This window comes from Ambystoma mexicanum, chromosome 3q (assembly GCF_040938575.1).
Source record: "Ambystoma mexicanum isolate Mex_15411 chromosome 3q, UKY_AmexF1_1, whole genome shotgun sequence".
Classification (NCBI taxonomy): Eukaryota; Metazoa; Chordata; class Amphibia; order Caudata; family Ambystomatidae; genus Ambystoma; species Ambystoma mexicanum.
In genome coordinates this window covers 316,984,221-317,009,946 of record NC_090926.1, presented here as the reverse complement: position 1 = coordinate 317,009,946, position 25,726 = coordinate 316,984,221, and the positions used below count along the sequence as shown (strand labels likewise).

Here is a 25,726-nt window from a genome sequence, read left to right as displayed (position 1 = left end):
GTGGCAAAACAGGTATCCAGAGCTTCTCTGGTTGGGTTCCTCTGACCCCTCAGCTAGATGGATGCTGCAGTCTTCACACCTATGGACTGTAAGTAGAATATACTTTCCTTTCACTATTTCTAGGGGAGACCTAATGGGTTTATCCGGTTAAACCCTAAGGACAAACTTTCTGGAAGTTCCAAAACTCGCTAATAATTACAATAACATTTACTTATCTGTAAACCACCATTGTACATGTGTTCCGCTTTCGTTTTTAAGATCAATCCTCTTTAAAGCATTCATGTGATTTTATAAGCATTTTAGTGCAATAAATTACTCCAATTCCATCCCAGTGCACCTAATGTAGACAATATTGTGTCAAGGTGCCTGGCTCTTCCGACTGCTTTAGGAGCCTTTTAGAGACCATTTACTGTATGGAGTGTAGTTTCAATACCTTTCTGTGAATTGTTTTGTATTGCTAAATCACTACCATTCACTGCTAGTGAACCTGACAAGTGGACAGTATTCTATTTAACCTTACTTTTCTTTTTCCTCTGGCTTTAGGAGTTAATAGGTTTTGTTTCCTAAAGTACTTATATTTAAGTAATCACAGTTTAACTAATGCTTATATAAAAGAGCTTTAAGATGAATTTCCAAAATCGATCCCTAGTGTGGATTTTGGGAGGCCACCCTATCATGGTGAACAGCAAAGACACTGAAGTCTAGCCAAACCCAATCAAGGTAGGTAGCAGAGGGGGCAGGCTTGGACTCAAGAGGGGTGCAAAGGCGGTGTAGGGGTAAGATTACACACACAGAGCACACCAATATTTTCCCTTCGAGAAGTAAAAACCTATACAATGATTTATTAGGTCTATAAAATATACACTAAGCAATGAAACCTCAAGGTAAGTAGTACCACACAAACGCTACAAGATACATATATAGACATTCACTCCTGTGAGAAGAAAGCAAAACATTTGTTTCAAAACCAATGCAATACAGGTAAGTAATGAGATTCATAAAACACAGTACATATAGTTATGTGCATCACTAGAATATTTTCCTAACACCTAGTAAGTTCAGCCCTTATACGGAATGGGGCCTAGTGTCCTGGAGTCATTAGTTCCTAAAGATATATTTTTCCAGTCAGTTTACTATTGTGTTGGTCAATGTTGGTTGTAATTCAGAGTTCCAAAATTTAGTAAACGTTCAGTCCCACTACAGTAAGGAAGGCTTAGGCAGGTATTCAAGACTAGACCACCACCGATCTGATTCAGGCAACAGAAACATAGGTCCAAGACTTTAAGCCCATATAACACTATGGAGGATGGGTGGGTGGGCAAGTAACCTGTATGTGACCTCAACGAGGTGGACCGTTCAATAGCTACGTCAACACTGTTAAGAGCAGAGGACTGTGAAGCTGCCGCAGAACAGCAGAGGGGAAGAGCCAAGGAAGCCGACGACACAGAGCCCAATCCCAGGAAGAACCAGTGACGTGCCGTGACCTTGTAGGAATATGGGGGGTGGTGGAGAGGAAGACTCGGGGAAGTCATCTTCCTCGTCCCAGTGGCAGGAATGAGGCTACTGGTGGAAAGAAATGGAACCTTAACCTCGGGAGTAAAATCCATCATCAAGTGGCAGAAGTAACACTACTGAAGGAAAACGCTTTGTATTGTACCCGAGAAGTAATCTCCCTCGTCCTAGTTGGGAGTTGTTGAAAGATACAAAGAGTGATATAACCAATGAGATATGTATCGAGAGTGATCACCCTCATCACAGTAGTGGGTGTAGAAAAGCTCAAAGTAAACTAACTGTGGAAGCTGGTAATTTGTGAATTAGGAACTGCCAGAAGAGGCGAGAACTTTGCGAGCAAGGAGAAGGGAGGCATTCTCATGGTTATTTCATATATGGAAGAACTCACTTCATAGAAAAAAAATATTTTTGCCTGTGGGGCTATCTTTTCCTGTCATCGGGAGAAGGAGACCATTCTCCTGGTGCTCTTTATGGTTTGTTTTGTTTTTAGTGGCAGGGCTGGGGTAGCAGTTTGAATGGTAATGTTGTGTTGGACATTCATCCCGACGAACACCTTATCTTTTCTTTAAGTAGGCATGCCACTTTAGAGTTAGGGAAAGATAGGTTTGGTTTAGTAATTTAATGAAAGTCTTTAGCCAAAATACCACCTCTGTACCCGACTCTTCACTCAAGCAGACCAGAGACTCAAAGGTGCTCTTGAGCTCTACGGATTTGAAGTATGAAAGGAAATACCCCTCGATATTGGTGATTACATCAATATGGAATATTACCTTACAAAGTGCCTCGACCAAGATCTCACCATTAAGCACCTGGTAAAGAAGAACAGGTTGCAGGCAATTCACTTGTTCAAGATTGGGAACAGTTGTGATTTCCCTCGTTGAACCAGAATGACTTCAGATTTACTCAGTTCCGAGAGCGGAGCCAGAACTAGGAAAAAGTGTGGTCTCCCTTCTAAATCCTTCAAAACAATCACTTTTTAAGAAGCCCTAGCCATCTGATTAGGAGGGCCTATCCAACCTAACAAGGCTCGAAGCATTTCACTTTCTCTCACCTTTAAACTGTGCTCTTGCATATTCTAGCAGATGTGAATCCTTTATGCAAAGGTAAGTCAACCATTCTTTTCACAAGCCTCAAACAGGCCAGGCATAAAGAAGAAAAAAGGAGGTCTGATTAGAGGAAAACAAAAAAAGGAAAATGCCTGCGCTTTGACTCTCTTTTAACAAACAGATATTTTTCTTCTAAAAATAATTTCCATGATCCTGATTGTGTGCATTAATATGCATGTGTTTCTGATTGATAATGAAGTTTACACTAAAGAGATCATGCTATTAGTTGTGAATGACACAGCCTTGCAACAATGTTATTAAATACAAAACCAATTGCTGGTCTGTGTGATGAAGTATCGGGTTAACATAAGCATGACACCTGATTTTCAACTTCTTAAATCTAAACATGGGCTCTGTGGGACCATGGAAGCTGGCGTATAAATGTTATCAGTATATATGACAGTGGGGGTGGGAGGACGGGGCGGGTGGTTGGCTAGGAACTGACGACAATGTCCTCCTATACTTCCAGCTCAGATCCACCATTAAGAACACAGAAGCTGAAGCAGCGGTTAAGGAAAAAGTAGAAAGAAGTGCATTAATGGTGAGGGGGCTCGCAACACACCCCCTTTCTTGTTGCCGAGCTGCGACACGGCATGGGACGGAGCGAGCCGAAGCGCTGGTTCCCTGCTCTGTAGATTCCTGCTTTCTTGTCCGAGGCTAAGCTGAGGTGGCACATGTAGGAAGAGATGCGGCCTAGATCGATGCCGCGTACGAGTTAATTTATTCTCATCACGGGTGGCACAGCATAATTAAAAGGCATGCATTACACATACTATAGTTCTAACAAATGGGTGTTTTTATCTCAGCTTTCACATAATGTAATAATATTATTTCCGTGGATATGCTGTAAGTGGATGAACAGTTTACATTTAAACACCTCTCATTCTATGGATGGGCTAAATTAACTTTATGCACCAATCTACTTCTGACATAAGTGAGATATCAAGCTAGTCTCACCATCATTTTATGGATAGAGTACAGTCATTTTAGAGTACCAATCTACTTCTGCTGTGCATGTGATATTAAGCCAAACCTCTATGGTAATCCACAGAATCATTGCTCCTCACAATAGCAACCCAGAAGGGCGGTGTTAATAAACTTTCGCCTCCTCCCCAAAGCTACTTCATTAAGTATTCAAAGAGCAAATAGTATTGGATATTATCTACATCACTGCTTGATAAGGTGGATTGAGAGGCAGGTGTCTGTGGGAGTGTTCAGTGTGTTTGGACCCTCTGCTGAATCCTGCTGCTCTTGGAGTCTGTTGTTCATTGCCATTGACTGGAGGCGGAGCATACCATAAAAACCCACACTACAAACACAAGTGTTCAGTGTGTTCTGTGTGGAACAGGCAGAACGCGAGGAGCGGCGGTCTCTCCCCCTTGAACTATTAACTGAAACTCGGTCTAATGGAGCCGAGGCATCAACAGCTGACGCGATCACAGCTGAGGCGCTGCAACTAGACGCTGGTATCTGCAGCTGGGTGGTCGCCGAAAAGAATGCTGTCGCTTATTCCGTCCTCTCACACCATGCATGTAACTAATGGAGTGAGAGGGACTAATGACTGCTTAAAGCTTGCCCGGGATCAAGGGGTAAAAGAACTTTGTGTACGTGCAGTGAGACTTGCTCTAGCCACGTCCTTGGAGTTGAATGTGCCCCAAGAAGACACAGGATGATTTGCGTCTTGCTGATAAAGCATCAAACGTTTCTGAGCCCAGGGTGTCTGGGGGGTCCTCTTCTTTGAAAGAACAAAACTTGCAAATAAACCATGACAGCAAGCCTAAAACCGATGTTGAAAATCTAGTCACGGTTAACGAAGAGGCTGCTTGCCTTGAGCGACTTGATTACAGTAAGGAGGGCGCAACAACTAATAAACATAGCCCTGTGATCCCGGAAACTGTAGAAAACTAAACAGAAAATGAAGGGGCCGGTGGGTCTTGTCTATTGAGCTTCAACTACAATATAACAGCGGGCCACCTGTTATACGAAAGCGATGATGCGTGTTCAAGGTAGTAAATGCTGATGAAAATATACAAGATAGGAGCTTATTTATTTATTCATTTGTTTGTAAGGTGCCAAAAGCCCGCAGGCATCAGGGTGCCACATAAAGACATTGGGCCTAATTACGACCCAGGCGGTCCGGAAATAACGGTGGCGGTAAACCCGCCGCCACCGTTGTTTCCGGACCGCCTGAGTCCGACCCCTGCAGGCGGGAGGTGATGTTCCCGCCAGGTCTGACCTGGCGGGTTTAACACCTCCCGCATGCAGGCGGACGAGGAAACACCGGCAGCATTACGAGATGCTGCCGGTGTTTCCATGATCCCCATTTCCATCGAGTCCCATAGGTAATGCCCCGGTAATTCCGGGAATCACGGAGGCAGAATGGTAATACGAGTCTGCCGTTAACCAGGCGGTTTTACTGCGTGGTTAACGCCGGACTCGTAATGAGGCCCATTGACTTACACGTAACATGTTGACTAAATAGGCACAGAACACGAGACGCTTGGAATGCCAAGACACAGAAGAGGACAAGTACTGCTCAGGGATGTCTGGTTTATTTGAATAGGAAGGTTTTTAATTACTTTCGGAATCTAAGGAGGTTGGATTCCGCTCTCAAGTTCAATGGCAATTTATTCCATTGCTGAGCTGACCGGTTGGGTGAAGGCTTTGCCTAACCCATTTGTTTTCCTATGAAGATTTGTTGTAATAAACCCTTGCGTCTCAGATCTAAGTGTGCGGGTTGGGGTGTAACCCACGATCTTAGACTTCAGATAAACTGGAGCTTTACCGTATAGGCACTTATGTGTAAGTGTCATAGATTTAAAAATGACACGGTCTTCGACCCTAAGGCAGTGTAGTTCCTTTCATGCTTCACTGACGTGATCAGTTGTTGCTTCCCACTTAATTCTCCAAACAGCATGGTTCTGAATATGCTGGAATTTTGTCACGCATTGTTTACTGGCCCCCAATAGTAGGGTATTGCCATAGGCCAGTCTAGACAGGATGGGCGTTCTGGCAATGGTAGCACAGTTTGATTCACTCAGAACAGGTCTGATGGCTTTTAGCAGTCTTAAGTAGTACGAGCAATTTTTACTGACGTAGGAGGCTGGAGCATCTGAGCTCAGGGAGGCTTCTAGAGTCATGCCCAGGGTTTTTACGCTAGTCACTACTTGGATGCGAGACTCTTATCATGAAGGAATCATAACTGGATGATAGTTTAGCCCTGGCTTGTTTGGACCCCGAAAACCATCAACTCGTTTTTTTCCCGTTCAAACACATCCAGTTATGATCCATCCATTGTTCGATGATGTTGTAGAGTTCATTTACCATTTTGTTGTCTTAGTGGGTGAAGGCTCGAATGATCAAAATTCTACACATAACTTAACTGAGGAAGATATGATGCTTTTAGATAACCACCTTAGAGCCAGAATATACAGAGCCAAATGAAAGGCGAACTCTGTGGCTGTTGCTGATCAGCTCATTAAAGATCTGATTGAGATGAATAAAAAAATAAAACACATCTAATGAAGAAACAACAGCCCAGAGACTGTCGGGGAAAAAAAAGAAACTAGCGGCCTGATAAATGGTCCGTTCTCTGCAATGCAGTCAGACCTGGAGTCCGCTTCGGCCCATGGCCGTGATCCTATCCTAGAACTTCATTAACCAAAAAAGTGAAGGAGAAAAAAACAGGAGGTTTTTTTGGGAGAAGGCAACCAGTGAAAAAAAGGAGAATTGATTCCAGTCCAACGTCCTTTATATGCTGTTCACAAAAAAGACTCATCTTGAGTGAAGCAGCAAGCTCGCAAAATAAAGTGAGGATGGCAGTAAGAAAAGGAAGCGGAATACGGCAGACCGCCATCAAATCTTCGATAGGTAGTACATCCTCGGATGATTCATCCGCTTGCTCGCCTCAACCCCTCCATCCGCTTGCTCGCCTCAACCCCAGAGAAATTACAGGACTGCCAGACAATTTCATCCAGTGAAGCAGAAAAACTGCAGCAAGGAACTGAGTTAATGCAAACTCACTAAACAGACAATTGAAACCATAATAAATGAGCTAAGGCCCAATATAATGTCAGCAACAACGATCGTAATTGCCCCTATGGCTAAAATCTATGAGCAATTTAGTGAGAGTTACAGAGCTCAAAACACTCATTGCATTAATTAATGCAAAAATGGTGAAAGTTGAAATGGACATACAAGAACTGAAGATTCAAAACCAAAAGGACAGGCATAAAGATGAGATGACCGCAAACATTTTAAAAGATGCCCTAAGAAGCTCAGGAGAGGATAAAGGATTACTAGCAGAGGTGGCCAAAGAGGATTTGGCGATTTTTTTTTTTTAAAAAGCACATTGGCGAGGAGCAACTGCTAATGGGGAATACTGACATGGAGTTGAGATGGTTGCCTGTTAATGAAGGGAAAAGCGAAAAGAAATCCAAACAAAGTTCAAGAAGTGTGTGGTTGGTAAACCCTGACAAACAAGGAGGGTGTGGGGTTGGCCTCCGGAATGAAGATTCTGAAACTTCAGAATCTGAGAAATCTGACTGGATCATAAAAGAGTTGGCTCAAAGCGATGATTTTGTGTTGCCCTCTACGTCTAGAGAGGCGGATGGATCCTTAACAGACCCATTGAATCTAGTGATTGTGATAAACAGCCATGATAACCCAAAAGATGAGCAAGAGGTCGGTGCTATAGCACTTCCAGCCGATGTAGAAGCTGCTGATAAACAGGCAAACGATAAAGATACTACTCCAATGGGAAGTGAAGCAGTGAAAACTAGAGCCAAGGAGACCTATGCAATCTTTGAAAAAGAGAAAAAGATATCAGAGCAAACAAATTGTGCAAATGCAACATCAAAATGTGGTAAAAGGACGAAAAAACAAAAACATGAGTCAAGAATTCAAACTCCAAAAATGAGTACGTTTCTGAGAAATCGGCTGTAAGGGATTTCAATCAGGCACACACCCAGGTTTCACCTAGCATGTAGTGCGCAATGAAACCCTTACTTCCTTCTGTCTATAATTTCAATATTCTGAATGATATACCACCCATATCAAAATACCCCCAGGTCACACAACCAGGAATCCGGCTAGTTTGTAAAGGTAAATATTTATTTATTTAATATTCAAATCACACATACCGGTGAAGAAAACCACAAGACCACAAAAATATATTTCCGGAAAGCTTAGTGCTAGCAAGGAACGGAGGGGCATGGTATGCATTTTGCAGGTACCCTGTGGGGGGGCGTGGCCTAAGGTTCATGGAGTGAAGACGTCGACCCCCTGAGCTCCGGCCGAGCCACGCAGCCAGATCCTGTTTTGGGTGCAATAAACCCAACTATTCCACCCATCCTTGGCTGTAGCTGTAAATCAGGCGATTAGCAACATCCAGCGCTTTACCCGACGAAAAACGCTGATCAGGGACCCGCCGAGACGCTCCGACCCGACTCCCCCTACCCCATGCGTGAAACGCCTGCACCTGAGCTGAACCACACAGTCGGACCCCGCTGCGGGAGCCGGGGACCCACCTACACCACCCACCCCTGAGTGCCGCCGTACATCAGGCGATTGGCGGCACTCTGCAACTGCTCCTGGCGAAAATCGGAGGCGGCGGACCCGCCCAGGCACTCCGACGTGGATCCCCCTGCCCCCCGAGGAGGGCCGCCAAAATCCGACGGAGCGGACCGCCCATACTCCGCCCTGGGCACTGCGGACCCAGCAACCCGAAGGTACCGAGGCGTTTGAACGCGCCAGGCGATTTGCTGCACTCGGCGATACATACCGCCGTGTCACGAAGCCCAGGGACCCGCTCTGACATCCTGCCCCGGGTGCCCCTCACTCCTGGCGGAAGGCACTTAAAATGGCGACCATCTCGGGTTGTCACCGATGAAGTCGCAATCCAACGAGTCCAGACCCACGGTGCCCACACACACCCCCCCCGCTGCTCTCCTCTCCCCGAAACAACAGTGCACCCAACGCTGCGCACCGACATCCACACCGACTCACCAGCTGAGAGTCGGGCGCCACTGCGCAGCACCGTAGCGGAGACTACAGCCCCGGACACTAAACACCCAGAGCGCCTGGAACTAATTCTTGACTCCTCGCCCCACCGTTCACCTAGGCACGGCTCAACACCCCACGCCCCATGTGCAGGGATAGCGCACTGGGCCCTTCCAGATCCTCCGAAACCGTGCGCCCACCAGAAACGCCTGTCTGGCACACACATTGACAGAAGCAGCACACCACAAACAACTCCATCATAACCCCCGGACTGAGCCCAACCAACCACTCGCTGTCCTCCGGAGGGTCCCTACCCACTACCAACAAATCCGATAGCCCACACTCCATCGCTCCTGGTGCCCTTTCGGTCTCATACTACCCTCCATCTTCCCGGCTCCTCTCAGGATACAAAAGAACCAGCCAACAAACCTAGTCGAAACAGCAGGGGCAAAAACCTCCTCAACACCACAAAAGAGGGAGACCTCATCCACCGAACGCCCGGTCCCTGTACCACATAACCGATGTGAACCCCTCACTTCAACAGGGTACCACAACTGAACCAAAAAAGCTCACACAATCACTTGCCTGGTCAGGAAACCTACACCCCCCTGGCCTCCATCCAGGCCAGAAACGCTCTACTATGGCCACTTCAAGGAATAAAACCAAAAATGCAACCCTGGATCCCTTTGTCACACCAAAACCCAGCTCCACCCCCCAATCTACGCCAGATGATTCAACAACGCGAGCCGGCCCGGAGGCAGACACCAGACACAATCAGGTGATAGGGGCAATCGAGGCCCTGAGATCATTCATAGATACGAAGATTGGTGAAGTTAAGGCCGACATCCAATTGATAAGGCAAGATGCTCGTAACCTAACGGAACGTGTCACCACCATTGAGGCGTCCCAGACCGACATAGTAAGCGATACAACGGCCCTGAAGAATGAAGTAGCAGAGCTCAAAAACAAGGTGTCCTTCCTTGAAGCAAGGTCCGAGGAGGCAGAGGGCCGCTCCAGGCGCAGTAACATCAGAATACTGGGTATTCCGGAAGGGACAGAGACGGCAGACCCAACGGCCTTTATCGAATCACTAATACAACAAGAGATCGGGGCCACAAACCTATCACAAGGCTTCGCCATAGAGAGAGCCCATAGGTCCCTCCAGAAGAAACCCCCCCCCCCCAGGCTCCTATCCTCGCCCCATCATAGCGAAGGTCCTCAACTTCCGAGATCGTGAAGTGATCCTGAAATTCTCAAGAGAAGGAGGAGTAATAGAGCGAGGCAATTCAAAAATCACCATATACCCAGATTACACCCAAGCGGTTCAAAGAGCAAGGAACTCCTTTGTCCCAGTCAAGGCCAGGCTAAGGAAGCTAAACCTAACATACATGCTACTATATCCCTCCAGACTGAAAGTAATCTACAAAGGAAGAGCTATATTCCTCGAGACACTAGCCGCAGCCACCATGTGGATGGAACACAATAACCTGGCTGAGGTGCCCATGGAACCCTCTCAAGGGAAACCTAACCTAGACAGCCAAGGATAAAGACCGAATGCTTTTACCCAACCACCTGCACCCACACAATATACCTAAGAACACAAGAAACCACCATCATCAACGAAGCAAAACTACAACATAAGAACGCTAAAAGGCTGCGGGGCCCACCCGACCTCCCGCACATGGACACAGACCACGCTCCCGCGAAAAATCAGTGCAGGCCAGTTGCCAGCACGCACCTACTCGCGACAGACACCCGGACTGGGACAGACATCGCGAGAGCACCCGAGCACTCCACCCTTGTGTCTGCAGCTGGGTGCACCAGTTATAAACCTTTTATACAAGTTGTTACTGTTTCGACTGCCCTAACCCTGAAGACCTGCAATCAAACTGGAAAGAACCCAAAACTGAACACCAGACATGACCACCCCGTACAAACAGAACTGGACATGGCATACAACAAGAGGCGATCAAGCTGCAGAAAAAACAGCAACTTCCTCTTGACAATTACCATTACCACGCAATGGCCTCAAAACTCAGGGTGATCACGTGGAACGTCAGGGGGATGGGATCCTACCTCCGGAGAAATCGTATACACTCCTATTTGAAGAGGAAAAAGGTATCATTTGCCCTCCTACAGGAAACACACCTCTCTGCCGACTCCGCAAATAAGTTATCAAACTACTGGGGAGGCCAAGGCAACGGGTCATCCTACTCAAAGTATGCAAGAGGAGTGTACACATGGGTGAGCCCAAACACTCCATATCAACAGATGGGAGTAGAATCAGATAACGAAGGCAGATACCTGCTGATGTGGGGCATGCTGGAGAACACTCGAATATGCATAATAAATTCATACTTCCCTCAACACGGCATACCCTCTTACCTCAAGAAACTATGTGCCAAAGTTATGCTACACCGAGACTGCACCCTGCTATGGGGAGGCGACTTCAATTGTGTCTTAAATGTCGAAATGGACAGATCTATCGCCCCACGATCACACAACGATCCCCCCCGCTCAGGCTTTACACAGAGCGGTCGAAGACTTGCACATGGTCGACGCTTGGCGAGACCTCCACCCCACCGACAGATCCTACTCATTTTACTCAGCCCCCCACAACCTGCACACCAGAATAGACTACCTCTTTGTAAACGACGACTTGATCCCCCAAGTCGAATCTGCGAATTACCTGGGCAGATCAATATCGGACCACTCCCCACTATTAATACAACTCTGCCTGCGACCTCCCCGACCCCCTATCCCGATGTGGCGCATGCCAATCGAGGCATTAACCGACCCCACATTCAAGGAGACCTTGGCCGAGAAATGAATAGAGTTCATAGAGATCAATAAGGGGTCAGTCGATAAATGGAGCACCGTCTGGGAAGCAATGAAGGTGACGACAAGGGGAGAGGTGATTGCCGAGGCAGGCGGGATCAGGAGGCAACTGCAAAGGGAACTGGAAGCCGAGGAGGAAAAGATCAGGCAACTCGACAATGACCCTTCCCCCACAATCGAGACGGAAATCAAATTGAGGGAGATCAGAGACGCCTGCAAAACCTCATGGGAGAGGCTCTCAAAGTTTGACTTCTCTACCCGCACAACAAAGGCTCATAAAGAGGCAGATAAACCAGGCAGGATACTAGCCTGGCTATGTAAGAAAGAACATCCCAGACCGACCCTCACCACGATTGAAGATGACAATGGCATAGTCCACAGAACACAACAGGCAATAAACGATGTTTTCTCAGACTTCTATGCAGAACTATATGCCCACAAAGTCCAAATCCCCGAGGCGGACATCCGAGATACCTTGTCAGAAGTAGGCCTACCCAAACTGGACTTGGAACAGAGAAACACGCTGGGAGCGCCCATCACGATCGAAGACATCACCGAGGCGATTAGATCCCTCTCCACAAGTAAAACCCCCAGAACTGACGGCCTCACCCCAGAGTTTTTCAAGGCCTATGAGGAGATTTTATCCCCTATACTGCACGAAGTCTTCGAAGAGTCATTCGAGACTGGAACATTACCTGGCACCATGAGAGAAACCCTAATAGTCCCAATGCTCAAGCCCGACAAACCACCCGAAAAATGTGACTCATATCGCCCAATTGCACTCCTGAACTACGATAGCAAAATACTAACAACCATATTGGCCAAAAGACTTTCAAGGGTGATAGGCTCCCTGGTACACGAGGACCAAAGTGGCTTTATCCCAGGACGCAACACCACAGCCAACCTGAGAAGGCTTCAGCACATAATGGCACAAACAGAAGGATGCAAAGAAGATTTGGCGGTACTCTCGCTGGACGCCATTAAGGCATTCGATTCGATCTTTTGGGAATGGCTGATCGAGACCCTGAGGGAATTTGGAGTCGGTGAACAATTCATCCGATGGGTCAAGGTACTCTACTCCAACCCAGTGGCAAGAGTGAAGACCGGGGGCTGGATATCAGGGGCCTGGCCTCTCCAGAGAGGAACTAGGCAGGGATGCCCGCTTTCCCCAATGCTATACATTCTGGGCTTAGAACCACTTGCGATTTATTTCAGGAAACAACATTTCGACGCGGGCATTACCATTGGTGGGACGGACAACATAATCTCCCTCTACGCAGACGACGTTCTCTTATACCTGCGAGACCCCCAGATCAATGCCCCCATAGCCCTAGAAATCCTGGATAATTTCGCGAAATACTCAGGGATAAAATTCAGTCGCCAGAAATCATACGCCTTCCCTCTTGCTGGACTCAGAGGAAAGAGCACAGAAGAACTCCCCGAGATCGGGATACAGTGGCAAACGGAGGCCTTTCGATACCTGGGCCTCACCATCAAACACGCATCAATCTACACCCACGAGTGCAACACAGAGGCCGCGATGTCTAGAGTAAGAAGATCCATCAAATTTTGGTCGAAACTCCCGCTCTCGGTGATGGGCAGAGCTGCAATATCTAAAATGATAATATTACCCAGATTCCTCTACTACTTCACCAACATCACATACTACATTCCCCCAGCCTTCTTCAGGAAGCTAGAATCCTTAATCAGAGACTTTCTATGGGGGCGAACCAGGCACAGATTTACACTGAACATCCTGACACTTCCCTATGCCTCAGGTGGAATTCAGCTACCCGACTTTCAAAGATACTACTTGGCGGCCCAACTGTCATGTCGCCAACTGGCTATCCGACGAACCCACAGCTGAGACGAATCTCCTCCGCCGACTAACCCCACCCATGCATCCTAAGGAACTGGTCTGGAACACTAGAATAGGCCCCCCTGACCCACCTATGATAGTACAACTGGGGCGGCAAATATGGAAGAAGGTCACCTCCCTGACTGGGCTACAAAACCCGTACTCACCCGAGATTCCCATCCTAGCAGACGCATGCAAAACCTCCCTTGACCTACCGGTAATAAGGAGGTGGGAGAACCTTGGCCTATACACATGGGGAGACATGTTCGAAGACGGGCTATTCAAAGACTTTGAATCTCTCCAGGCGAAAGACGGACTCGCCCCGGGGCAATTTTTATGGTACCAAAGGGTGAAGCTTATTGCCAAGGAGAAATGGAACGTATGGCCCGAAGAACCTGGGACACACCCCCTTGTACAGGAGATCTACGCTGTTAGCGATGGCTGGAAACCGACATTAAGACTATACACCCAAATAAATGACAGACCCAACCCAAGGAGCGCACGCCTGAAGGAGAAATGGGAGTCCGACCTGGGGTCCGAAATCACAGAGGCAGAATGGGCTAGAGCGCTATCGTACCCGAAAGAGGCATCCAGGAACGCCAGATTCAGGCTAATTCAGCTCAATATCCTCTACAGGACTTACATGACCCCACACAGAATATCCACATTCAGTGACAAAGCCAGCTCAACATGCCCATGGTGCCCCTCCGACCGTGCGGACATGATCCATATGTTCTGGACATGCCCCAAATCCCAGAAACTCTGGTACGCCGCCGAACAGACTTGCAGAAAAGCTGGCCTAAAGATATACGAATGGACACCTAAAGAATGCCTCTTGGGCACCCACCCGAGACTGAGCAAAATCAAACATCTAGTGAAGCTCATGGACATGGCATGTATCCTCGTGAAAAGAGCGATTGCCATGGCCTGGAAATCGCCAGCAGGCCCCAGGTACGAACCCTGGATCAAGGAATTGGAAAGGTGGACTGCGGCTGAAACCAGAGCCTGGGAGGAGGGGATCAACCGGGGCGGAGAAGACTCGTGTGCCACACTAGAGGCCTGGAAATCCATCCTGAGAGAAATGATCTCCTCAACAAGCTACAAACCTCCCTGAACCCACTTCTCTCTCACTGTACGACAGCTCAACACGTGAACTGTAACATCAATGCCACACGAGCCCCCCCACCTCATTCCACGAAGCCCAGACGGGGCCCAACAAAGTGAATGCCAGGGTTCGATCAAGATCTAGAGACTATAACAGTCAGAGGGTAAAAGGACAGTCAATCTTACCACTGTTACTTGTTTACTTATTTCCTGTTTAATGTTAAACATAACCTACATGGCATAAGATGTATGTAACGCAAGACATGACCCATATCATAACCGTAATGGTTCTGTATATAACAGTAAATGTCTAAATGCCAATAAAAACATTTAAAATAAATTGCAGGTACCCTGTGCAGAAGTCTGATTCACAATGGCATCTGCAATAGGACTGAAGCCTACATCCATACATCTAGGACCCTCCCAAGAAGAGAAGACACCAAATAATTGGGGGACTGGTCCGCATGCATGTAAGGAAGCTATTTCTAGCCCTAAAAAAACACCAACAGTAACATAAATGGTTAAGCGGTTTTCAGCCCTGATGAAAGTGGTCTCCTACCACTGAAACCGGTCGGCTCATCACAACACTGTACCTGCATACTTGAACGCAATATGTCAGAATACAGTACGATCAACCCTAATGAAGATAAGGACTGATCAAGGATCATTACTGTGTATAAAACACACAGAAATATAGGAAAAACTTTCTATATTAACAACAGCAAGACAAAAGAAAAAAACAAAACAGAAATAAAAAAAAGAAGCTGACGCGAGGACTGTAGGTCCCAGATATACGAAATATACCCACCTCCCAGAAAATACATTAATCAGGGATAAGTGGGGGTATTTTAAAGAAAGAACCTGCCCTCAAGGGAAAACCTAATAAAGTCAATGTTGCTTCATCTTGAGGACAGCCTTTTATGACAAAACAACAGAAGTGTTTCCAAAACCTTTTTGTTTAAGGAACTATTATAAATAAATTTGCCAAAATCCTAACGTGAAGACACAATATCCAAGGGAAGATTTGGGTATTTGACCACCCTTATGGTCCAGTACGTGGATACCCAAGCCTTAATGGTAGCAAGCCAAGTTGAATCAGAATTATTCTTTTAAGTTTTGGAGGTTTGCAATTGGGTCAAGCTAGCAAGCTTTCAGCAATGCCAAGTCTGGATTCTGCAAAGAAATCTGGATCTTCAAAGAATTCTGGAGTCAGCTACAAGATGAAGCGTTCCGGAACCAGGTGCTGCGCTGAAATCTGGATGGGTTCTGGAAGCAGTGTGTCCTATGTGTAGTGAAACTCCTATATTTATACTGTCAAATGCCATCCCCCAGTTTATGATGTGGGCAGAATTTCATAAACACACCCCCACGGCTGTGAGTGGCTGCAGGCACATGCTTTGTCCTGGTTGGCTGTCTGAACAGAGCTCTCATCTTTATGATGCGATTTAGGAACTCCCACCTTGATTTTTACCAAAACATAACTTTTGCACAAATGTACATTTCTAACATTATGTACCCTAATAAAACTGGACACATAATATTTGATTGTCTACATTCGCATTCAATCCCCGTCTTTGTGCGAGCTGTCTTTCTCATTCTACGGATTTTTATCAAATGTAACCATCATTGTTTGGATTAATCATTTCTAACTCGGTACATCTCTGGGCGCTTATCAGTGGACCATGTACATACAATCTTGGGTTTGCAACATTAATCGTTCTGCTATAATAAGACTTTTTTCATAACTTTGGTTCCTTAAATGGTACAGATTTCATCAATGTCTTAAAATCAAGAGCCTGAAATTAGGTTAATGTCTACCAATTTTCAGATGTATGCCTCTTTAGGTTGCTCAGTTAAAGAGTTTTAAACTTTAATCACACAAAGATTTAACATCAAAGTTCTCCTTTGTAACCTCCCCTTCCCAGGCAGCAGCTGTCCAGTCCTTTGATGAGGGAGGTGTGTCGCCTTCCTGGAGGGAAGCTCCCCTGTAGAGATCAGTTGGGCAGTTTGCCATTGTCCTTGGCTCAGCCCCAGACGAATGTCTGCCGAGGTCCCATTGTGCTGCTTGTTGTCATTATGCAGGAACTATTAGGCTTCCTGTTTTCAAGGGAGTGTCAAGCTGAGATGTCAACTTTCCCAGGCTATGCACAGCCCAATCAGAATTTAGCAGTTACTTCCACTGGGTTACTGTAAGATTCACCCACAATCTTTTATTTAAAAGATATAAAATGAACAGAGTTTATGTTGGATTTTGACATTTTAAAGAAATTAAGCCCTTCTCATAAAAATGCTTTAAACAGGTGGATTTTTCACTTCTTCAGGAAAAAGAAAACACGTTTAAACTGGGTTTGCCAGCCAATTTCATTAAGCAGCTGTCAGGCATTGATGCCTGGATTCCTCTGACTGCCCTGAGAATCTTTGATTTCAGCACACTTTTCCTTCCCATAATTCACTGGAAAGATGACAGAATTTAGCGCCAAAACAGCACTTTGAAGGTTGCCATTGATTAGAGAGCTGTATTTAAGGGCATTTTTCGGATTTTGAGCCCTTCTGTGGCCTTGTGACAGGTGACTCCTGTTTTTACACCAACTTTACCGGTGTGGCAGAGCGTGCAGCTCTATTGTGGTTTATGAACCATGCACAGTCTTGCAGATTTGGCATGCACAGGGTTATTGCCTCCATTTATAGCAGTTTTCTTTCCCCATTGACAAAGGGGTGTAGTAGGGTGCATTGGCATGGGTTGAAATATCCCACACTGAAGGCTTTAAATGTTACTATTCAAACAAATGTCGAGAAATCGAAGAAAAGGCAAGAACTAGTCAGAAAGGATACAATAGAAAGACCATTGGTTCCGGAGGTTAGCCCCTCATTAAATCTGCAATTAACTAGTGAAAAAGAGATGAGGCTGCTATAATGGAGGATTTATTAAATATGTCCACGTATGATGCAACAGAAGATAAAGCTGAACCTTCTGATGTGAGCGATAAAGGAAGAGCTGTATCATTATCAGACTCTGATGCTGAGGTTGAATTAATAGTGAACCCTGCAGTTAATGAAGGACTAGAAAAAGTTTGGAAAAGAGTGTTATATAAATCTTCCCCCTGAAAAAGATGCAGCGTCTGAAACGTGCAGACGGATTGATACTGCAGAAGAATGATGATTTTAAAACAATTGAGGATCGAAGGAAGATGGGATTAAACAAAGCAATGACAATTACAGGGGGTTTCACCAAAAAGATGACTGATAAGCCACTAAAGCATATGGAACTAGAAAGGAAAGAATATCCGATGAGGGTAGCTGAGCATGCGTGTAAGAAACTAAAATCTACTATTCGTGAAGACGATAAATCCTGGAGAGTTGATAAACGTCTGAAAGGTCTGAATGAAGAAAAGGTCCATCAGAAAGGGTGGATAAGTGATGCTGCAGTACAGATACTACTGGAAAGAAACAAACTAGCTGATGATATTTTAACTCTAAGTATAACGTGCTACAGCTACTAAATGACCTGTCAGCTATGAAATTAATTTCGACCTCTGACATAAAAACGGTGGAATTCATAGCTGAATAAACATTGGACAGAGTAGTGCTATATATCCACTTGAGAACTGTTGGTGATCTTATAAATGGACAATGCCCATGATTTATGAGATTAAGGTTTTAAAGTGAAAGATTGCAACAAAGAAATCTGGAGAAAGGGATGTGGATAGGTTGCCTGAAAAAAAAGAGGACAGGTATCTTTTATGCCTTCTACCTCCGCAGCGATACAAAATGAGACAACAGCGTCTATGGACGTCAGACAGGGTGAGACTGATCAACACGATTTAGCTCAAAGAATTTATGGAATTCACAAAACTGAAAAAAACGTTCAGAATTACATTTGAAAGCCAGAAGCAGGTAAAAGACACAGCTAGCAATAGTAAGGACTGTCAAAATTATAAATATGGCTGAGGAAAACTGGAGTTGGATAGCAGGTTCTCTAAATGCCAAGAAGGAGAGTTAACATGCGGACCCTAAGCAAGATGAAGTTAAAACAATGGGCTCCTGGAATACGCAAGGCTTTGGGCATTTGATATGGAAATCACGAAAGCTGCTACTGCCTTTGGCTATTATATGCCTACAGGAGACTTGGCTGAAGTCACCCCTCCCCCCATTGTAGAAGGGTATGAATTAGCCTTTAATCCTGCAATAACACAAAATAAAGGACGCCCAATGTCTGGCCTGATTACTATGATTAAAACACAAAGTGGCTTTGAAATTCTGAAGACAAGCAATCCATCTTCCTATATACAGGGGACTCTACTATTGGGTTGAGAGACTACACAGAGAATGCCAAGCCGAGAATGATTATAATAAACATATACTGGCAACATAAAGTAATAGGTAAAATGGAGTTTGTTGAACAGATATGCGATCTTCTAGATAAGAGCAGCAAAACCCTCACTGAAGTAAACTCAAAATGGAACACTAAAGTGATAATGCAGGCTGATGACAGACTTACAGGACTTCCACACACATACATCAAGTGCAACTGCCCATGTTCCAAAGAACAAATACAAATATGTAGCATACATACCAAAGCCCAAAGGAGCCTACAAACCCACATTCATAAAACCTAAATGCTGATTCACAGGCAGAGCAATGGACATTACATTCCAAACTGGAATACAACCTAGATACCAAGTCACTAGTCAGCACAAGGAGCCACATACCTAGGAGCAAAGTATGAAGGAAGAATCAAGGTAAGGTGGCAGTAAGTACTGTGAAACCAAGATACTGACTGACACAAAGACGCTACAGACCAAGACGCCAGCTGGCACATTTCACTAACATAGAAAGGAACCTACAAGCAGGTAGGCAGGAAACAAGCAGCCAAGCATTTACATACCGTAGCACAGATTGCCGAGCAGAGCGAGCGAGGCTGTTGCTGAAAGATGCTGGTAGGGCATTGGGATGCTGCAGATCCTCGATGGATCTACTCCACAGTTTCGATTTGTCTATCGTTCCATCCTCCATGTTTTCCAGGCCCTCAAAATCAAACCTGAATTGTAAGAGGACACACAACAAGCTTCATCTGCAAGCAGCATAGAGCAGAGACATTATCTGGCACACAAGGGGAGGCAAAGCAACAAGCGAGAGCGCAAGCACTCCACATGAGCGCACATGCAACATGCAAGTCTATTCACGAGATAATGTGCACCAAAACAGACTATACAAAAAGGAGTGTGCAACACAGAACATTTTGCAGGGCCAAAAAAAGGAAAACACCACAAGAAAAGAGCACAGGCCATGCGTCGGATTAAATCACTATATCTTTCAAGGAGCATGAGCATGCGACCAAGCAAAAATAAAAAGAAAGTAACAGAGCACATGTGATATGTTTTTAGAGCAGATCTCACACAAGGAGTATGTGTGGAACATTCAATCGAGAACACATATACATCATGCAACAGAGAAAGACCTTGCAGAATGAGAGCAAAATTATCTGATTCAAAGTAGCACATACTTCCCAAGAAGAGATCATGCATGCAACAAAGATAGACTTCCAAGAGAAGTGTGATGTGTGTACTATGTACAGATGTCTAACGTCGGTAGGTGACTATGGATCCCCTTGAGTGAAAATATCTCTGACAGCAATAATCATGAACACTGGCACATCTACTTACATGACTGCACACTGCGCAAAGGAGAGGTACTCCACCAGGACATCCAGACCTTTGTTATCATTGTTTAAAAACTCACGGACCCATCTGAAAAAAAGACAAAAGAACATGAATAGCATTCCTTAAATTGAAACACCCGAGAAAGTCTGTTACTCACCAATATGGATCTGTCACAGAAACACCACCATCCATTCACATAGAACGCTGACACACATGAAGATTGGTATACAGCCATCCAAAAGAAATCACCACCACCAAGAGTATACTGACCCACCCAGAGAAGTGAAAAACATCAAAACACACTATTGAGCCATGCAGCAAGAAAAAAACAGGAAAAATGTGTATACCCTGAACAACCTCGACCGAACCAGTCCGAGACACTTTCCAGCCCTCTACAATAGACAGGACCACTTGGACACTGTCAAATCCTAAATATTAACTTAAAGGCCACCAAAAAACGTTTCTTTAGAGATATACTGGAGCTCATATTCAAGCATTGGCTCACAGAGATACGTTCAAGACTCAATGAAGTTACCACATTAAGCTCCCAAAAAGATGCTGGGCCTGCAAACCAACAACAAACAAATCACCCTTTCAAAGCTTTTAAAAAATTAGGAATGGCATGAAACTTAAAGGTGAAACATCACATACATTTCTATAAGCAGTTCCCGAGAGATGAACCCTCATGGATAAGTAATGTAATCCCTACTTAGCAGCTGCTTATTCTCAACAGGAAAGAGGGTTAAACTCTCTTCCAACCACCAGAATGCAATATGCATTCCGAATAAGGGCCACACTTCAGAGGGTTAATTGTCTTGAGGCTTTTGAGGCCACCTGCTATTTTTAATGACGTGGGCTGTGAAGAAGTACCCTCCCCCACATCCTCGATAGGTCTCAACTGTGAAGTAACCTAATTTGAGGGGCTGCAAACAAGCTAGCCTACTGATAGGATATATGCCAAGTGGATGAGAGCCAACAAGGTCATGGTTGAGTGATTATTCCTAAACTCCTGGACTTTAATGCTGATCAAGTGATTAAAAGGAAAATTAAGAAATCTTTACTCCTTTTTCAAAAGGTCAATGGCACAAAATTCTAACTTTCCTAACATGAACAAAAGATCAGTCCTGCACCCTCCACTGCTGGAATTGCAATAAGAACATTGCAATGTAGATACAGCTCATCTTCAACAAGGCCTTGGTTGAGAACATCATCAGAGCTGAGATCCTAAAAGACTTAAAGCATTTAAGAGACATGCACATTTACTGAACGTTTTGCAGAGACCAAAAATACTTAAAGTAGGAAAAATGTCAATGCCAGTCAGTAAAATGCTATATCATTTAAAATGACTTGCAGGGTGCAGAGCAATGATTTCTACACAAAAATGCCTACATGAGGGTAGGTAGTAGAAATCATTTGAGGATTTAAGAAAATAATAAATGATCAATCACACATCCAGATCACCTTTAATATTGGTGGAAAAAATATTGTATGGGTTAGTACATGTTTAGCTACTTCGGAAGGGCTTTAGAGAGTGAAAAGGAATAATTTATTATACCAACAGGTACAGAAAATCAAAAAAGGCATTCATTAAGAGAATTTCTACAAATTCAGAATGGCATGGGCAACAAAGACACTCTGATCACAGTCTGTGATGCATTAGGGACTTTAAGAAGTTGATGTTGGTTCATCGAACAGGCAAGGGCAAGCCTTATACTCTACTCATTCCTATAGCAAAAAGATATTCACCTTCTAGTTACAGGTCATTTTGAGTGAACATGACTGCAGAAATCCAGCTGCTGGGTCTCTGGGATCCCAGCAGAAGTCAAGCATACCCAGGGCTGACTGCCAGAGCCCTGCTGAGAAATGGCTGAAGAGTGGGGTCTGAAGGGCTGCACTCAGGACTCTGGGACAACCAAGAACGGAACCAGCAAAATGATGTAGGTCAGACGAATGAGGACGGTTCCCCAAAATAGGAATTGCAGCATAGGAGCCCCAGAAAGCACGGTGTGGAGGACACCTCTGATGTTGGTACTGAGCCTGGCTAGACAACAGTCCAGGGCTCCGGTTCGTTTTCCAAACCCAGAGTTCATGCCATGGCCAGAAACAGAGGATCTATCAGAAATCTGAACCTCTTAACAGTACATCACAATGAGGAGAACTTGGCAGCAGCAATCGGGAAGATCAGTGTGACCCTCAAAGGTAAGTGACATGTGGCTGAAGTGGGGACAAAATACAGCCTAGGCGGCAGGATGGTCACGCAAAGAGGAGCAGCTCCAGGGGTGTGAGTCTGGACACTCCATGACAGACAGACACATACAGACACCCCCAGGATTTCCTTTAGGGGCTGTTGAGATAGGCCTCTTCGGACCCTCAGAGTTGTTGAAAAACCTCAAGCGTAAAACAGAGTGTCCAACAAGGTTAGACCAAAACTCTCTCAATGAGTAACCAAGCAGAGCTGTCAGGCGTCACTAGGAGGTAATAGGCTGGTACTAAGTACAATTAATCCCAGACACAATAAAATGAAGCAAATAATATACATCTAAAGTACAAAAACACACACACACATTTAGTGCAAACACTGTGAAGCAAGTATCAGCACACATATACCAATAAATAAATAGTATAAATATGCCACTGCCACAAGTACTTAAAACCCCTCCCTACAGATATTGAACACTGCCTTGCCAATGCACTTTAACAGCACAGACACCCAACATCTGCAACTGTACACAAATGCCATGATGCCCTTGACACAGACCACATAGAAATAGACCCACACACAGTACCCAGATACTACTGAACTACATGCATCAACGCTGAAGCAAAGCTGAAGGGGCCCCTAGGAGACCCTCGCGTATGGAAACAAGGCACAATCACAACACACAAACTGATATGACAGACACAAGGTCGTATTCCCAAAAGCTAGGGTTTATTGCAAAGCAAATAGTCTCAGTTGGCCAACTGGGTCCCACGTCCCACGACGTGTGTTTCCAGATCCCGGGGGACGCAAGAGAGTAAGAATCGTACAACAGTTACATATATACAAAGCAAGCATTTTACAATCAGTGGTGACACATTCAGAACCGCCCATAATGTATTTCCTTTGAATTGGGTTTGATGATTGACAATTGTGATAAGTATGATACCTTCAGACATTTATTTAGTAACAGTTTGCAATTTCATGAGCCTGGAGACAATTCTTTGTTATAAGAACACACTGCTTCTGTTCTCTGCAAGCAAGCTGCGTGCAGGGGAAACACATTCCAGGCCCCGCTATCTCCTAGTTTCCATTCGTGTACTGGGGGTCAACTCGCTCTACAGGGCTCAGGGAGGGGGGGCCGTAAAGGAGAGCATAAGTCAAGCCATTAAATGTTCGTTTCTAACCTTTCTACTGTATTAGCGAGACTACCTGGCACCTGTGTACTCATTAAATGCCTTGCTGCTTACTTCCAAGGACGTGAGGGAGGAGACCGGGCATTTCTGTCTGGGTCGCTGCGTTATGTTTCATCAAGTCTCTCGCGGCCTTGCTCTATGCATGAACAATAATGTACTAGTGGAGCAGAATAAGTTTTCAGCAAAGCAGTTTTAACAGAAAGCAGGAGGCAACCGTTAGAAAACAAAATGGCGATTTCAATCACTTCAAAATGGCTGCACATTAGTATTAGAAATACATAGCCATAAGCTTGACTAAACACATGAGGCGATTGGTCTTCGGCCAACAGAATACATTGCCTCCATCATTGAGGGGTGTCTACTTTTCCTGGACTGACAAACCCTCCTTTTGGCCGTATGCCAAATGGCTCATCCGTACATTGCATCCTCTTCCGACCAAGTATCTGATTCTGAATCTTGCATTCTACTAGTCTCCTCCTCGTCGTCATTGTCATCAATATTGATTGACATGAATTCTTTCACTGTCTTCAATTCATTATTTTCCTGAGTACCTGATTTAGTAGTGCTCTTTTTTTGCTACCATCTGTACACACTCCTCACTTATTTCAGTACACAATATAGGTAAGCAGTGTATACAATAACAACATGTCATGAATATTCCTAGCACTGCTACTAGGATCGCAAATAATTTCCATCCCCATGAGCGTAATACCTCCCTGAACCAGGAGTTTATGTTCAATTCCCAACTTCCATCAGGGGGGTGTAGGTCACTTACAAATACGCAACATGCTGATCCCACGATTTTACAAACTCCCCCACAATCAACCAAGATTACATCAAGAGCCATCCTATTTTGGAGAGTCATTAATCGAATTCCTTTTTCCTCCAATGTCATATTGTATAATATATCTGTTGTTCCATTTATTGTTTTCTCTAATATTCTGGACAGTTGTCTTATATTATAGGAGTTTATTGCTTGGCCCCAAAATGGTATGAATGATTTTGCTATGTCCTCCGCGATCAAACCTCCTTCCTCATTTCGCCGTGGTCTTGACCTGGCCAATTTTGCTATATCTGCTGTTCTTGAAAGGAATACCCCCGGGAACAAAAGTTACAAGTACCTCCCCAGTTTCTAGGTAACCAGGGATACGCTTTTTCTCCACATATAAAATAAACAGGATCACCTACATAAACTGGCTCTACCTCCTTAGCAAGGAATGCTATATTCATGCATCTAGTGAATGTCCCCACTGAATAGGAACCCTTTTTTTCTCAGGCAAAAGGGGACAGAGTGTGGACTGTAATTTACTGTATAGGAGGGGGGCACTGAATCTTTATTTCCTTCTGGGTTCATATGAAATGTGATTACAGATGATTTATAGGGTACAAATAATCTGTCTTGTGGCATCACTACTGGTGTGATCAGTCGTGCTTTGTGAAATATAGAACAACCTACAGGTTTCATAATAATCTCTTCGACTTCAATCATATTTGTTCTATCTAATTGACCAGTTTCACTTTCATTCCATTTCCCATAATAAAATGCACTCAAAGATGCGTAACATGCAGAACTCAATGGCAACGGCTGCACATACCAACCAATTCCCTTACCACCATGCTGCAGCAAGGGGGCACATACCCAGCAATTATTTTTTCTCAATATTGAATGAGTCATATTCATTATTAGCAGTAATGTGTTATTCCCATAACCCTTCCCTGTGTCTTTCTTCCACTGGGGGGACAGAGCAAGTAATTACATGGACCAGGCTTTCAGTAGTGGAGATGTTTCCAACAGGCAAGAGTACTTCCAAGGGGTGTATTTCTTCTAAGTACCATAATACTAGTACTGTCATTATTGGGGCTAATCTACTCGTTACACACATGACTATCGTTAAGATCAGCATACAATATTTTCGGCAATTTCTTTTTTGTAACCTTCCAGTCCCTATAGTTAACTCATTATCAGCGGTGGTGCAGTAGGGGGCAAAAGCTGGTTCTGGCATTTTTCTCTCGCTTTTCTTCTTCTCCAAAAATGTTCATCGTGAATGTCTCTTCTCGTTGCACTTGTTCGAATGTCAATAAGTTCGGTAAATGTCAACAGTTTGTTCTGCCAGTTCTTAGCAGCCTGGATTGCTATATGTTTGGCAAGATTTCTGTGCATCTGCACATTGCTCAAAGAACTCCAGAGCAGTTATCAATTGCCTTCGTACCATGTGAGCTCCTCTTGTCCGTAAGGGGTGATCTGCACATGGATT

General features: G+C 44.8%; 1 protein-coding gene across 6 annotated transcripts in view; it reads right to left on the bottom strand.

Annotated features, from left to right (window-relative positions):
• Positions 1–25,726, bottom strand: part of FMNL3 (formin like 3) — a 780,663-nt gene that overhangs the window by 346,382 nt on the left and 408,555 nt on the right. For 5 of the 6 annotated variants that reach the window (XR_011305037.1, XM_069653874.1, XM_069653877.1 and 2 more), the window contains exons 5-6: positions 20,082–20,165; positions 19,304–19,456 (exon numbers count right to left, since the gene is read on the bottom strand). Coding sequence is in view for 5 of the 6 variants with exons in the window: in XM_069653874.1 (XP_069509975.1) it covers positions 19,304–19,456; positions 20,082–20,165 (237 nt within the window). In the remaining variant the exon portion in view is untranslated. The remainder of the gene's footprint in view (positions 1–19,303; positions 19,457–20,081; positions 20,166–25,726) is intronic. The other variant, XM_069653878.1, reaches the window with a different exon arrangement.